The sequence below is a fragment of the Bacillus rossius genome, chromosome 13, assembly GCF_032445375.1.
Source record: "Bacillus rossius redtenbacheri isolate Brsri chromosome 13, Brsri_v3, whole genome shotgun sequence".
NCBI classification, from domain to species: domain Eukaryota; kingdom Metazoa; phylum Arthropoda; class Insecta; order Phasmatodea; family Bacillidae; genus Bacillus; species Bacillus rossius.
In genome coordinates this window covers 31,335,669-31,352,813 of record NC_086340.1, presented here as the reverse complement: position 1 = coordinate 31,352,813, position 17,145 = coordinate 31,335,669, and the positions used below count along the sequence as shown (strand labels likewise).

Here is a 17,145-nt window from a genome sequence, read left to right as displayed (position 1 = left end):
ATTCCATCCGGTGCATGTATATAAGCGAGTCCTAGACAGCAGGACGCTCAGTTTGTTTCTGACGACGGCGGTGTAAGGATCACCTAGATTGTTTAATCTGGTGCATAAATCGCGTAATTACCTGTTCTTGCGAACTCGATGGCATCTTTACCGTCTTTAACGTTGAACTCGGAGGTTGTACCATCGACTACAGGAACCTTATCGACAGCTACGACGGAGGAGCAGATCCCGTTGGTAACGATGACGTCAACATTGGAGGGGATTTCAACAGATGTGATACCACCAGCAGAAGAGACTTTAATGCCGGTAGTGCTGACTGTACAGGAAACCTCGACGAACGCTGTTTCGCCCTCGATGGAGACTTCAATGGATGGCGAATCGTCAACTAACGAACATCGATGTCGTTACTGTGACAAGATTTTCTCAAACATCAGCAATGCTCGTCGACACGAGAAGAGAGAATGTGCCAAGAACCCTTATCGTAAAATGTTTGGTTGTATTAAGTGTCGCAAGCAATTTACAAGAAATGCTAATTTGAAGCATCACTTGGAGACATGTAAAGGACCTGCAGTGCGGCAGAAAGTAAAGGTTTCTATACAACAGCGATGCATTGATGTGCATAAGAGTATGCCTGGAAATGATTCAGTTGCAGTAACAGCGACATCTGGTTCGGGTTTGTCTTCAACTAGGCATCCTTGTGGCTACTGCGACATGACGTTTGCATTTGCACATTATGTACGGAGACATGAGAGGAGTAAATGTACGAAGAATCCTTCTCGCATGAAGTTTCGCTGTGACGAGTGTCATAAATGGTTTACTCGAATTGATAATTTGCGCCAACATTCGATAAACTGTAAAGGTGAAGTCAGTGCGCCTACTGCTGAACTACCTGCAGCAATTACGACTCCTGAGTTTAGATTGGTGACTCGTGAGCGTACAAGTAAAAAAACTGATGTGCAGCAACCGATTGCTGTGGCATCTGAACATGAAAATAAACATAAGACTGTGATCGGAGCATTACAAGTGAACGATAATGGCTTCTACTTGGCGCAGTCTGCATTTCGTGGAACATTGAAAGACTACTATTATCCAAGTACGTTAAGTGAGTCAAAGGACATTTATAATTTTCTTGATGATATCAGACAGGACATAATCAATCAGCTTACTGATGACGTAGCAACAAACGGACCTTTGAAATATAACTTGTGGTTGGACTGTATATATGGAAAGCCTTATCCGTTCGATGACAAAGTGAAGAAGTGTGCATTCAAGACATCGGCTGCAGTAATTTACAGTTCTAACGATATCAAGCAAAACTGTTAAACAAGGTATCCAGAAACTCTGTCAAGAAGAGGAGGACTATGTCTGTAAAGGATCTGGCTGGACTCTGTCTTGTATAAACCGATTGGAGCTAAGAATTAGTCATTTCACGCCTATGCGGACCTAAATGTTTGTAAGATTGCTAACCTTCGCAGGTGATCCTGTAGTAAAATAGAAATTATGTAATAAATATTATGTTTGTAAAAGAACTTGCAGTGTTTTTATTTTCGAACCTGTTACTATTATGTTAAATTGATGTTATATTTCCTTTTTTTTGCATCGTCCTAGATCGTACCAAGGACCTTAGTCGACCTAATCAATCAGTATATAGATTACAAATTTATTTAATGAATTTTGGAATTTTTCCCGAATTTCTAGCTAAATAATTACGGATTTTCAAGATGGCGGCCAAATGACAAGATGTCGGGTGTCACAGCAATAATAAATGATTACTGCACTCTAGCGGATAAGACTTAAACTAACATGGCGTCAGCGCACTCTCGCCGACGATACACTGATGATGGCTTCCAGCAGACGAGGACAAGATGGCGAACATGACGTCATACTACCTGACGATATATATGCTTTGAAAAAAAGTGGTGGGAGTCAGTATGCCTGCAGCCACCGCGGGGGGAAGGATCGGTCGCCATTTTTATTTTTTTTGCACTCGTCGGGTTTGAACCGAGGACTCCGAGCTCCGTGTCGTTAATGTATGATTTTTAAAAAAATTTTATTGAAATTTTATTAAATGAATATTTTTATAATTTTAAAAAAAAATTTCATTAAAATCGGATAATAAATAAAAAAGTTAAAGATAGCGGCCGTAACAGAAATTACAACGGTGACGTCATAATCCATGATGACGTCAGAGGCTTATCGTAGGCTGTAGACATGGATGCTTAAGCCTACATATGGACATTTATAGCCGCTGGGATTTTTAAGGACTAAAAACGGGAAATTTTCCCTCGAAACGGGAATTTTTCTCTCGAAAACGGGAATTTTTTAATTGTGGAATTTTTTGAGATTTTTTGGCGGAATTTTTTTTCACAGAAATTGAAATTTTGGCGATTTTTGAGGAATTTTGGGCAAATTTTGCCCAATTTTGGCGGATTTTGAGGGTCAAAGGTCAAGGTCAAACTTGTCCCGTTACGCTATGTCCCGTTACGCTCATCCAAGATGGCCGCCGTGACGTCACAATCCAATATGACGGTCGGCACCTCGGCACCTCAGCCTGAAGCCGTGTCCTAGGGGCCCCATTCCTATACTACTTACGTCCACTATAGAATCATTCGATTTGCAGAGCTAAAGGTTAAACTTTATAACAAAACGCCTCCGATAAAAGCGAAAAAATACTTTTAAAAAATACTAAACCTCATCTTTGGAAATGATTTTCGACAAGGAATTTTATTAAAATACTTCCTATCTTGTAAACACTTCATACATTTTTTTTTTCATTGTCTCTGTTTTTGTTTCACGCCATCCGCCACAGATGGCAGCACTATCGTTACACATTTCCGTTCCATGCGATTACCGCTCCACTCACGAAATTACTCTCACCAAATGCCGTACACCGAGAGCTAAGATGTTACACACATTTAAAAAAAAACACTGAACTGTTTTATTAGCTGTTATTAGCAAAAGCATATGACATTTATTACGCCAACTGATTTTAACTGTTATGTTTGGAAATCATATCAGCGACAGTTATATACGTGCAGAAGACGATAATTATAAAAATATTTTTTTATCTCTCCATAAGTATACTGTGTATAATATAATAATACATGGATATGGCACGCGGGCTGGATCTTACCGAGTAAGGGCGCGCCAAAGGATAAGAAGCAGCCATCAGTTCCATTGATGACCGCGTGGAGTGCCTCTGTCAGCAAGTGGGAACACACGTCGACCTGAGAAACCAACAGAGACTTTGAAGTTAAAATAAGTGTGTTTTCTATGTTAAAAAAGCCCCAGGCTGCACACTTATTAAAAAAATATTCACAAATGTGTAGGATATTTTGTGCGACTTAACAGCTTATGTTTTAGTAAATATAAACATTATATTAGAAAAATTAGTAAACAAGTTACATTTTCTCCTCCTTATAAATTATTTCATTTTATTTTCAGAAAGCGGGAAATTTTAGAGGTTAAATAAAATAAAGTAAACGTATTTGTGATCATATCTTTTTTCTACTGTGGATCAGTCAAAACTATATTTTTTATCCAACACATATTAAAATGCTGAAAGACATTAAAATTTCCTAAAATGTTGACTTGAATTTTAGTTAGTTAATGAAAATATTACACAAAACACAAAAAAAAAAAACATAGTAAATGTTTTATTTTTTAAAGAATAATATCAAACTTAGATATTTCTAAGACTACAGATAGACTATAAAATAAAATTCTCAGAACTATATATTCAATTATTATGGTCACCTATCTTCTTGAATTATAAAGGCACTTTATCATTACTTTAAATATTCCAATATTTAAGTGATTTTTTTGATAATTCCTACATGAACTTCCCATAATACCAACCACATTTTGATAATTAAATACTCGTATTTATTTACTTCACCTGTTAATTGTTTATGTGTAGCAACAGAATAGATCACACATGTTTGTTCATTTGAATTCTCTTGATAATTGGCTCAATGTTTATTTAACTTGACATGAAGAGGTGGGAGCCAATGAGAAACACCGTGTGCGACCCGGATAGACGGTTAAATGTGGTAGCAACCAATAAACTAATGATGTCTTCTTGATTATGCACATGTTTATGATAACAGAATTTCGCAGGTATCTACTCATTACTATTCCAGAACTTTAAAATAAGCAGCTAATCTGACGAAAAATTGAACTAACGAAACTCACATACATATATGTGTGTGTGTGTGATTGCAAGTCTAAGGTTGACTGAGAACGTTTCAAATAGTGATCATGGGAATAAACTTGCTGCGTCTTCAGATATGGAGGAATTGCAATTTTTTGTGAGTGCCAAATATTGATTTTGTCGCAGTGCCGAGTAAAAATAATTAAATCTCTCACACTACAAGATTTTAGAGATAAATATGTGAAACACAAATAAACGGCTCGTTTTGCGAAAATTACTTTCTATAGAGAAAAACACTGTCAAGAAGTAAACATCTACATACAAGCTTGGGCTTAGAGGCGACACCGCGCTAGGAGACCAGAGAGCGTCGCCCTTATAACCCGCCTCACTAACACAAATACACCTCTGTTTAAATTTTTATTGTCATTGATATTATTTAAGAGCTAGTTCTGAAATTTAAGCACATCACCCTTGTATTTCTTGTTCTGTTACAAGTATATCCATCAAACACTCACTAAGTGTAATTATAATGGGTGAAAAAAGTCGCACAAGTGTTAGTAATAATGAAAACTGTGCGAAATTTACACCCATTATATTACACTGAGTGAATTTCTGTTGTAAATACTAGTGACAGAACAACAAATGTAAGGGTACTGGTATCATTTTTTTTGTGAATGGAACTTAAATGTTAATGTAAAATTACAGATATTTGAAAATTAGTAAATCTACATGACAACAACAACTGTGTTACTGCAAAATAGTGATCGCAGTAATACTAGGTTCGGATTCATACAGAATGTGAGAGGCTCAGATAGGCGCCAGTTGGTAACACGCTGGAGGTCTTGCCAATGAAGATGCCCCTGTATGCTAAATGGCGTTGCTGTGGCGGAGTCGATGCTAGGATTGGTTCCTCAGTTTCTCGGCATATCCTTTCATTACCTTCACATTTAAGTGTGACAGTAAATTTTCTTACAAAATTCAGTTATACAGAAAAAATATTAAATAAGATGAGAGCTTTTTCCTTTGAACTTCTGGACTATAAAAAAAACAAATTTGCATTTTATAATAATTTTATCACCAAAATTACAGCAGGATCTTAATCCAAAATTATCGAGGCATTTTTCATATCGTAACACAAGCTTCTCGATGCCTTCTTCAAAGAGGTTAGCTGCCAGTGAGCAGAAATACAGGGCCAGCGCCTGAATGTCCCTCTTCCTCACGACGCTGCTGTAAGGCGGGTGGACTAATATCGCGGCGCATTCTGCCCCAATATTTGCAAATCTTGCGATAATTATTTACGCGGGAGGCAGTGCACCGTGCGTTTAGTCCACCCGCCTCACAGCGGTGGCGTGAGGAAGAGGGAGAGCCAGGCGCTGGCCCTGTATCTATTAACTGGCGGCTGACTTCATCGAAGAAGGAAGGCATCGAGCTGCTTGTGTTACGATATGACAAATACCTCGATCGTTTTGGCGATCACGTAGAAAAAATAATTAAGACCCTGTTGAAATTTTTTTTTTGTAAAATTATAATGTTATGTCAACTTGTCTCTTTGTTATAGCTAGAGACCTGCAAAATTCGCGGATTCATTGACCTCTAGGATAGACTCCACAGTCCTTTAAATATTCGCGGAAATGACACCTGTTCATTGGCTACTGATGCGTGAGACGTCTCAACTAGGCTGTCCGTAATTCGGCACTTTCTTGGTTTAGTGTTTCCAATTGGCTCACAGTTCCCCGGATAAAATGTGGGCCAATCGCCGGAGCGGTACGAAGGTATAGTTGTTTTGATGCTAGCCTATCGCGAAATGAATCCGCGAATTTTTCATGTCTCTAGTTATAGCACATCGGAGGTTGAAAATAAAAGCCCTCGCATATATAATGTTTGTACTGGACTCCCTCGCGGCCACGGCACGTGCGCGGAGCCGGGGAGGTGCTGCGAGGTGCACGCACCGGGGGGTCGTCGTCGGTGAAGACGGCGTCGAAGGCGAACAGCCCGGGCGAGCGGGCAGACGGCGAGCTGGGGTCCGCCAAGGTCACCTGCTTCTTGCGCCGGTCGACGGACAGCGCGGCGTCCAGGGTCGCGCCGCCGGACACCTTCAGCATCACGCGCACCTGCGCACAGCGCCAACACGCTGTCGTCTTGCACGACGCACGGCCGTGGCTGGTTCTTTCCGCGTTCGTCAAACACTGAGCATTTTACTACGAAAATTACTCATAGTTTTATATTTAATTCATGTTCCATCCAGCATTATTTTTTAAACCACGGGATATCATGTTCGAATATTTAATAATTGCACTTCACTTTAATTTAGTAAGCTTATTGTATTAATGTGCGCGTTATTACTGGAAATATACACAAGGAACGGTTTAAAAATAACTTTAACTATATATTAAAAGTACTTGACTCAAACTAAAGCCTAAATTCCTTGGTACGAATCCGTAACCAGCATTAATGCGTACTATATTTTGTAATATACAGTTTTTTTTTTCATGTACATGTAAAAGTCTATATATATATGTGAATTTTCTGTCCCATTTACAAAAATAAATTACAGTGTATTCAATGAATAGAGTAGTCAATATTATACTGATTTATTTTACTCCAATCAGGACACAATATACCTACCTTTATATAATCGAGCCTTTTTAACGTGATAGGTAGGGACATGGTATTTATAGCAAAGAAATGTGAACCACCAAAGACTGAAATAAGATATGTCCGTGCCCAGTATGGGAGATTTTTTCTTTTTTATTTCAGATTTTTGTTTCGATAAATGTTAAGTTAAATTGTAAGTGCACTTCCCATCTGTATAAAACAGACAATTAACATATTGATTGTATAAAAAACGCAGTAATTTAAATACAAAGAGTTTTTTTATAAATTATTGCTTCACCATTTTACAAATAGCAGATATCGTGTAAGGTTTATCTAGCAACACAATTCCTAATAAAACATAAATAAATTATTTTGTAGTGATTTATCCTTAGGAATTGCGCTTAAAAATGTAATGAAAATGCAACTACCTAAGGTTTGGCGTGAATATTATCTAAAAAAGAAAAACATCCGCAAATCCATTGTACAGTCTTTTTGAAATCGCAAAATATCATAGTAGTATTTAAAAAAAATCTCCTCAGTTTAAAATAATCTTCCCATTAATTTGATACAGCAACAAATTTATACATACGGGAATGTAAACTCACTTATATAAACACACTTTAAAATACACTTGAAATTATATGGATCAATATTCAATATTAATCACTAACGTATCTGATTTAAAACTCCATTATGATTTTTATTTTTGTGTAACTTTTTTTGTACTTGGTTTTTTATTCTTCCTGTGAAAATTTAGTTTTATAGTGCGCGCGCTTCGTAAATATCACTCACATCATGTTTTCAATATGCGCCTAAAGGAGTACAATTAAATAAACTTTATGACCTCTTTTAAATAAATACATTGAGTTAAAATATAGCATAAACTATTATTTCCAACAAAATAACCATAGTTTTTTTTTCCTCTCAAAACACACAATTTTGGTTTTATTTGATTAACGTTGACTTTCTTATAAAAAAACCTTTCGACACAGCCTACAGGCGTAGGTGGATTTCGAAATACCTATTTATTTTGTAAATATTGTGAAAACTTCTATAAACACCTGGGAAATTTTGAGAAATTATGGTAGCCGACATACTATCCTATTTGTTCGTCAACATTAAAAAAAGATCTCATATTCCATGCACCAAAAAGATTAGACTGGTTTTAACTTAATGCATCCAGAAGTGAATTTCTTGATTTCATAATATGCCTAGTTAATTGGTCATGCAATTATTTGTGATCTTCAAACACTATTTTTCATCCCTTGCACTACATAATTCGTGGTCGTATGAATTTTTTTGGACCGAGTTTTAAGTTAGTAATAATATAGTTATCAATAAAGTCCTATGAATTTGATACTAAAAACATTAATATTTTTTAATTTCAAGCCCTGATTTACGTAAATAGTTTGTTTCATAAAAAATTATTCCAACCAAAGGTTTTAGTAACCGTTTAAGGGTTTTATAATATATTGTAATGGAAATGAAAGTAAATTTATTTTTAAAAAGTAACGAAATGTTGTTTCTCTACCCTTAATTTTTCACCCCTTGCAGTAATGGTTTGTATTATCCCAAATTGTTTCAGAAAAAAGTTTTAGATGAAAATTATAAAATGGACAAACAATTTTAACGGATTTGTTAGTGTACATACTAAGGAGATATGAATTTTTCTTAAAATTCCAAACCCCGTTTTTTAACCGCTTGATGCAATGGTTAGTCTAATAAAAAATGGTTTCAGACTTCAGTTTTAGATAAAAATTATAAAGTTTGTGTTATTTCGATTTTTTGCCTACGACCAGAGCTATGATTTTTTATGTCAGCCAACCCTTGTTTTTTGTACCTCTTGCAGCTATGGTTGGTCGTATCAAATACACGAGTCTTAAACATGTCGCTACAAGTATTAATCTGATGTCCAGACGATAAAGTCCACAGTCCATTGTCGCGGGTTTTACTAAGGACATAGGAAAACCCTAACAAGGAAGAAAAGAGACGTTTGCGGGTGGTTATGAAATTAGTTGCTAAGTTAAATTCGATCCAATAACAATTTATTGACAAACGTAATAACACCAAAAGGAATTGCATAGATTCTCAAACTGACATAACACTTAAATAAGTCGGGTTCTCGTGGAGACGAACTGCTGTGGTAAGTTCCCACTAGAACACAAAACGTACTAATTAACGCTAAGTGATCGATTCCTGAACAATTAAAACAAAACAAAACAATACCCTTAATTGTGGCGAGCCGTGCGCTCGTCACAGCTAACGATCGATACGCCGTCAATTTAAACTACTAAGGCCATACCACATACAAAGTCACAATGAACATACTTAATCTAAATATTACTCAATTTTACACGTAACATAAATTCAGATATTTAATACAAGAAGTTACAATTATATATTATAGTCGTGTCACGCTGTCAATGTTTATAGGTTGGTTTTCGTTACTCTTCCCCCGGTACCATGTGAAGCTCTCTCCGCATTCCCGTAGTAAAGCGCAAGTCCTTTATCTTGTTCACTATTACTTGTGCCTACGATTCTTCGTTACCGGTGGTAGAGTTAGAGTCCATTCCGTGTCGCGATCTGGTCGCGATAGTGTCCTGATAGTGTCGTGATTGTGTCAATACTTCCGCTCGCTCGGCCCTCACGGAGTTTGCTAATGCCCGCCCTCTTTGCCCTTGTGGCTGAACCGTCGTTTTAAGTTAATGTTCGTTCTGAAAGATTTTATGCTTAATCCAGCGACGCTTCCACATGAACTGTCTATATCCTGGGTTACAACTCGGAGAGGTCTCACCCAGTCGATGTCTTGTCGGTCCTCGGGCGGCAGCAACTCCGCGGCGATTGACGGTGTAGGCCGGCGAGCGGTGTCGGAGCAGCGTAGCCGCCTGCTCGCTTGATATCCCAGTTGTTCTGCTCATCGATAGAATTGGCGCATGCCCTTTTATACTCGCCGGCTTCCCTGATGAGCTGGAAGAAGAATAGTCTCGTCTATTCGAGGGAAGCCTGGCCAGCTCACTGTTGTGCGGGTGGTATGCCGTGAAAAGTCAGGGGTATAATACTTTGCAAGTGTACGCAGGTACACACGTTACACTTTGACTGCGGTGAGTACAGATCGTCAATATTCAGTGTGTTTCCTGATATTAGTTGGTATTTGTATTTCAACCTTGTTGACCAGTTTACCATCAGCAGTGCAGAACCTGATGGCATCGTCTAAAACAGCAGATACTTCGATGGTATCGGAGACCTCGATGGCAGCGATGCCGACAGCAGCGGAGATCCGGATGGCATCTGTGATAACAGCTGCAAAGGAGAAATCAGCAGGTGCTGTTCTATCAGTTGAAGTTTCATCAGCAAACAAGGAGACTTAAATGGATGATGAACGTTTATCGCGCTAGTGCAAATACTGTGGTGCGTCATTCACTAACATTGCATACGCTCCCAGACATTAAAGTGGTGGATGTAGAAATAACGCACAAGGAATACTGTGAAAATGCATCAAATTTAGTAAACTAATTTCGAGACTAGATAGTCTAAACCGACTTTATGAAATCTGAACATGATCAGTTCAGTGCAAGCAATAACCTGTTTGTAAAAGTGAAACTGGTTGTTATTTTGATTCATGTCTTGTACCATTCGCTGCGAGTATATAAGTGTGTACTGGGTGTTTAAAAACCCATTATTTCGAAAGAAAAAAAATTTAACTCAACCCTTTTTTCGATTTGTAGTGTTTCCGAACCAAAACGTTAGGTTATGATGGAAAATGTGACCGGGGCTCATCAATATCGGTACTATATCTGTAATTATCTTGCCACTCTTCCGGCGTGATCAAGTGTATGATACGAACATTCCATCAGTCCGGGTTGATTTTGGCACAGATTGTGTACAGGTAATTACAAAATAGCCCTCCAGTTTCCAGCGAAATACAGCTATGATACTGTTCAAAAGTGAATGTTACCATTAATTCTGAGTTGGGCATCTACCGTGCATCAAATTCAAAGCTACGCTGTTGATTATGCAATTGTTTATATGGGATCGCGTATCTTTGCTGCTGGACAGGCTTTTATGAAGCTCTTAGTCACTTAAAGTCACTGGATGGTCTCCAAGTAGAACTTTACTGCTGTAAGATAACAAGGAAAGTTCCATTTAAAGTTGAAGCATTAGTTGAAATTATTATATTTACGTGAATATTAATGACTAGTTTTAAGTTCATTGTAACAAATTAGTACATCAATCACTCATGTTTAGTATTTTTAATTTGATTCAATTACTCAAATTCAATTTTTTTATATTTTTATACTAAAAAGAATAAAATAAACTCATAGTTGAAAAACTAAAAAAAAAATTATTTCATAATTTAATGTACTAAAAATATAATTATAATTTTTTTTGTCCAACAGCTAAAAAATAATGCACCACAACTCTATATAAATAAAATGTGGGGTGCTCTCGTCTTTTATTTTCCTAATGACTATATCCTAACATTAGTGATATAAATTTTAAGGCAAATGATATCAAGCACCTCCTGGGCATAGATCCCAAGGGGACAAGGGCCCAAGCCCCCTGGAATTAAGAAACCCCTCTCTAAGGGGTGCCTGCCTGCACTTGCAAAAGCTTGACTGTGAAGCGTGTTTCATGTCACAACTATGTATTATGGAAAATTTTCTGTATTTTTTAAAGTTTGATTTTTATTGCATGCATGTGGGCCAGAATATAGGCAGTGTACAGCATACGGGCACCGCATCCAGGTATGACGTGTCGGTTAACACCACGTGCAAAATTCTCGGGCCGAAATATCCCCCCCCCCCCCCCCCACGTAAATTTACGTGGCTCAAAATTGCGAATCCTACGGATTTGTGCCCTTGAAAAACCCCATTACTAATTTTAAGTTATTTATTGTTATGAAGATCATAAGTTTATTTTCATAATGACTATGTTCTAAAATTTTCGTATTGACTATATCCTAAAATTAGTGATAGCAAATATATTACTACTCATATTGTTACTACTGATAGAAAATTTAAGACAAATGATATCAAGTCCCCCATGTTTTTAGTTATACAGAGTTGTGGTGCATTATTTGGTGGTTAAACAAAACACTTAAATTTAAATTATAATTTTTTTTAATTTCTAGTTATTCAACGATCAAATCTCGGTTGTATGGTTTTTTATCTATATCTAAGTATTTATTCTTCCCCCGCGTGCCAAAAGTCTAAATTGGCGTTGGAGCTGACAGTGTACATACAATAAAGTTAAATAATCCCACGTGTCAAGATGGGGTTTACCTCCAAACCAACCCCGTGTTTAATTCAGTTCGATGCTACTGAACGTAACAACTTTTCGACTGAAGCGTGGTCACTCTCCCACGATTGCCGCCAGTTTAAAACAAATAAAATCACACGAGTATCACGTGTATAATTCAAAAGCTCAAGCGCGTGGGAACATGGGTATGTAAGTGCGAAAATATGCAGACACGGGAAATTATACTGATACTAGATAATGCCCGGCATGCGTTGCAATGCCTCAATCAATTTTTTTTTGTAATTTTTTAAACGTATACTAAGCATCTCTCTTTATCTCTACAATTCTCTATCTCTCTATGTATATCTCTATAACTCTATCTTTCTATTTATATCTCTATCTCTCTATATATCTTTCTAGCGGACCCGACAGACATTTTCCTGCCCAAATGTACTTTTTGTGAGATATGGATATGGCGGTAAGTATTTCTACGCTGGACATTTTGTATCTTCTCATTATACATACCCCTCCTCTTGGGCACGCCACTGCCGTTACCGAAAACCTTTCCCATGGTTACGCAGAAGGCAACAACAATGCAAAAGCCCGTTGCCATGGAGGCTAATTATCAACAATGCTTAGTTTTTTTGCTTTTAAAGCGTGTATTTTTAGTTTTTCTTAACTCAGAATCGAGATAAAATATCCAATTGTGAATCTAAACCATCCTCGAATCCCCATGAACTCACACACAAAATTTCATCAAAATCGCGTACAAACAGACAGACAGAAAAAGTACTGTTTTATTATAGTAAGATAGATAGATTATTCTTACATGTTCGCATCCATGCAATATATTAAAAATCAGCATGCATAGCCCCACACCTATAACTATACGTATCTGCTGCCCACGACTTTTTCCGCATGGAATTTTGTATTATCTTGCACCAATTTAGAAATTTAAACATTATAACATAACAGTTGATACAGTTGTAGTAGTTTTCTTATGTTCACAAATGATAATTTTTCTCACCTCTATTTCAGTCTTTGCAATAAAAATATGTTACTACCTAAATTTTGAGTAAATATGTTTCTACTTTCAAATGTAATGACGGGAAGACACTTCATAAAATGTCTTTGTGAACCACATTTACTGTTTTTTCCGTCTCGAGCTAGAATGTAAAGATTGTCTGCATTACTGACCCGCGAGCAAGCTACATACATTTCAGAGAGAGAGAGAGAGAGTGAGAGAAAGACACCTATTGAATGTCTATCCAACTAATTTTTTTATGAGAGCATATTTTCATTACATAAATCATGAAATCATTCAACGATAAAAGCTGTTTATTTAATTAAGCGGACGGGTTCGCTCCAAGGAGAAAATTGACGCGGCGAGACCTCGTGGACATAGAGAAATGACACACACTCACTATTTGTGTGGCTATAAAACATGATTTTTTTCTGCAATTTAAATTGTAATATACAAAAAGGGTATTGAAAATTTAAACAAATATGGCGACACTATAAACTGTCAGGATCTTTATTTTTTTCTTACTCTCTACTTAGTTCCTTACAATAGCAAAACTTAATGGCTTCTAATAATGCGTTGCAATTTTTGCTTTTAAAGCGTGTTTTTTTAGTTTTTATTAACTCAGAATCGAGATAAAATATCCAATTGTGAATCTAAACCATCCTCACTATTTATGTGGCTATGAAACATGATTTTTTTTCTGCAATTTAAATTGTAATATACAAAAAGGGTATTGAAAATTGAAACAAATATGGCGCCGCTATAAACTGTCAGGATCTTTATTTTTTTCTTACTCTCTACTTAGTTCCTTACAATAGCAAAACTTAATGGCTTCTAATAATGCGTTGCAATTTTTGCTTTTAAAGCGTGTTTTTTTTTTAGTTTTTATTAACTCAGAATCGAGATAAAATATCCAATTGTGAATCTAAACCATCCTCGAAACCCCGTGAACTCACGCACAAAATTTCATCAAAATCGGTCCAGCCGTCTAGGAGGAGTTCAGTGACATACACACGCACACAAGAAATATATATATAAAGATATATATTTAGCGGCTGTTAATTGTTTACACTCGATTATGGATTGCAAAGAATCTGTTCGTGCGTAAAGTACGCAGAGAATTTAATAAATTACTTATCCGCCTGCCAGATAGTATATTGGCTTTCGTTGGCATTGAAAGAATGTTTTACTCTATTTTTTTCATAATATTAAACTAAGTAACTTAGGGGTAACTGCTAAGTACTTGGTCGGTATTAAAAATTCAGTATTAGCTGTAGATTTTTCCCGCGATGTAAAGAGATTAGACAGACTCTGTGCGATCATGCAAAATACAATAATGCTTATTACTTTGCTCTATTATATTGGTTGGAAAAATGTTTCTGTGACATCTTAAAAAGAATATTATTCATGGAAATCTTCCTCTTTAATGCTTTATAGTGACCATAAAGTCTTTTTAAGAAATCACCATGTTGACTTCTGGGAAAACCAAATTTTCTAACCACTAAAAATGTGTTGTCAGAGTAAAACATCCGATAATTATTTCGTTGTGAATCCGAAACGGTTTCATGGGTAAAATGTTCCCAACTTTATTCAGCGAAGCTATTAAAAATAATTTGATCTGCCCTAAACCAAAAACCTTAGTAATGCTCTATTTCTGATGAACTTTGGATTTTTTTTTTTTTTTTTGCAAAATAATACACTTAATCTCCATCTCAGCCTTCCTTTGCTTCTTATATTTTGAGATTAATAGAAAGTCGCATTTAAAATCGGCATTTTGTGTTTATTACAGGCTTTTCTGTGTTTGGTTTTGTTTTTCGCTTGAAAGTTCCTCTCGGTGCATGTTTACTCACAGCTTGTGTTTGTATTCGTTCCGTGGTTTGCAGTTTGTCTCAAGTCAAGTCCGTACGACCTCAAATTTTAGTTTCAATTTAGTTTTAATTTGCCTTTACAGAAATGTGATTACTGGATCACCCACACAGATCTGCACTTTTGAAAATTACAGTAAACTTATGAACTTTTCATCGTTATTATAGATTGGTTCCTCCTGCACCAAGTTCCAGGCTGTTAATGTAGATAGGGTCAATGTCCGACCGACCTCTGACGTCACGGCAGCCATCTTGCCACGATACTCGTGTGTTTTTCTTTGTTTTAAACTGTTGGTATCTACAATTTACTCTACCAAAAAAAAATGTTTTAAATACGTTGTTTTGACTCACGTAGTATACCAACAGCCGCGTGTATATGTGTGATGTCCAGATGGCGTTGCTTTCAGTCCAGTGTCCAGTACGTGTATTACTTGTGTGGTCGTGTATGTACTGTGTGTCCATTGTGTTTCCTGTGTGTGTACTGTGTGTCAATTGTGTGTCCTGGGTGTACTGTGTGTTCATTGTGTGTCTATTGCATGTCCATTATGTGTACTGTGTGTCATTTTCTTTTGTCCATTGTGCTTCCTGTTTTCCTAATTTTTCGTTGATTGTGCTTCCATTTTAAATGTGCCACCTTTTTTAAATTTTGTTTTGACTCGCGTATTGTATTAGCAACATCGGATGTATAAGTGAGGTCCAGACGACAGGACCCTCAGTACCCCTCTGACCGTGGTGCAGTACGGGAAAGCTAGTTTGACTAGCCCGGTGCACAAATCGCGTAATTGCCTAGTCCTGTGAACTCGATGGTATCTTTAATATCGACCTGGATGGAAGGCCTGCCAGTAGTGCATACCTTAATGGCAGCGATGCTTTCAGCTGCAGAGGTCCCCATCTGCAGAGGTCCCGGTGGCAGCTGTGAAACCGGCATCGGCGCGTGCTGTTTCATCAGTTGAAGGTTTACTAGCAAACCTCAGAGACTTCAATGAATGACGGACTTTCTTCGCACCAGTGCAAATACTGTGGTGCGTCATTCACTACACAATCAAACGCTCGCAGACTTGAAAGAAAGCGTGTGCCCGAATAATGCACCGCAAAGAACACTTTTGCAATGCAATAAATGTAATAAACCTTTTTAACCAACAAGATAGCTTACATCGACATTGTAATACCTGCACTGGATCAGTTAAGCGCAAGCAAGATACTGTTTGCACATACTGTGGCAGAACCTTTAGGCTAGCTCCGCTTGCTAGACGTCATGAAAACTGCAACTTCCCACTAAATACGTCGTTATGTTTGTCACAGTTTGATAGAAGTAGTGTGTTATACCGACGCCCTGACTCTTTGGCGGTACTTTTGAAATACTGTGAAGGTATAAACTGATTTTGTACTTGTAGTAGTGTAGAAATTATGTAATAAATTGTTTATTTGTACTTTTTGTTTTATTTCTGGAAACTGTCACTTTTTGTAATTATAATTAAATCATAGATTTTTACCTATAATTAACGATTTTCCAATGATCAAGGATAAAACTGAGGTGATCTAATTAATCGTTATTTGAACAAGCAATTATTTTGATGATTTTTTAATTTTTTTCCGAATTTCAAACTTAAGTTTACTGACTTTCAATGTGGCGGCCAAGATGGTCGACAATATGGCGGGCGCCCTGGCAATAAATTATTTTTGCACTCTGGCGGAAGACAAAAATCAAAATAATACCGCGTCAACACACTCTAGCAGACGTTGTGTGTACTACTAGATAATAACGCTCCTGGTATCGTTTACTGAAAAAAAGACTGCGGTTCCACTCTCTAGCAGGTAATGTGTGTTAACTAGCGCTTCTGGTAGCAAGTATTAAAAAAAATGGCTGCTCGGTATCGAACAGGTGATAATATTTACTATTCCTTCAATTTAAAAAAATAATTAAAGTCCGAATATGTGTGTAACATTTAATATAGGCCTACCTTATTTAACTCTCGGTCTGGTAAATGTCTCGATGGCCGTGCGGTCAAAGAACTGTGTTTTCTAACCCGGAAGTTAGAGCTGTGAAGTCAGCGCATCAATGTATGTTGTAAAAAATTACAAAATATTGTGTCGATATGACCACAACAATATTAGCAGGTAATAAAACATCGACCTTATGTGCATTAGGTAGAAAGATTTTCGCGCTCTCTACGAACAAACAGCAGAAACAAAGATGATGGAATCCATAATGGCGGCCTCAAGCAGAACAGAAAAAACCAAAACATCAAGATTGCGGTCGTGTCAACATC

The 17,145-nt window shown here is 37.0% G+C and overlaps 1 protein-coding gene across 1 annotated transcript in view; it reads right to left on the bottom strand.

Moving 5' to 3' along the window:
* LOC134538616 (kinesin-like protein CG14535) overlaps positions 1-15,803 on the bottom strand; it is a 55,211-nt gene extending 39,408 nt beyond the window's left edge. The window contains exons 1-4 of the mRNA XM_063380047.1: positions 15,662-15,803; positions 9,912-10,048; positions 6,103-6,264; positions 3,134-3,227 (exon numbers count right to left, since the gene is read on the bottom strand). Of these exons, the coding sequence (XP_063236117.1) occupies positions 3,134-3,227; positions 6,103-6,264; positions 9,912-10,048; positions 15,662-15,803 (535 nt within the window). The remainder of the gene's footprint in view (positions 1-3,133; positions 3,228-6,102; positions 6,265-9,911; positions 10,049-15,661) is intronic.
* Between the last annotated feature and the right edge of the window lie 1,342 nt (positions 15,804-17,145).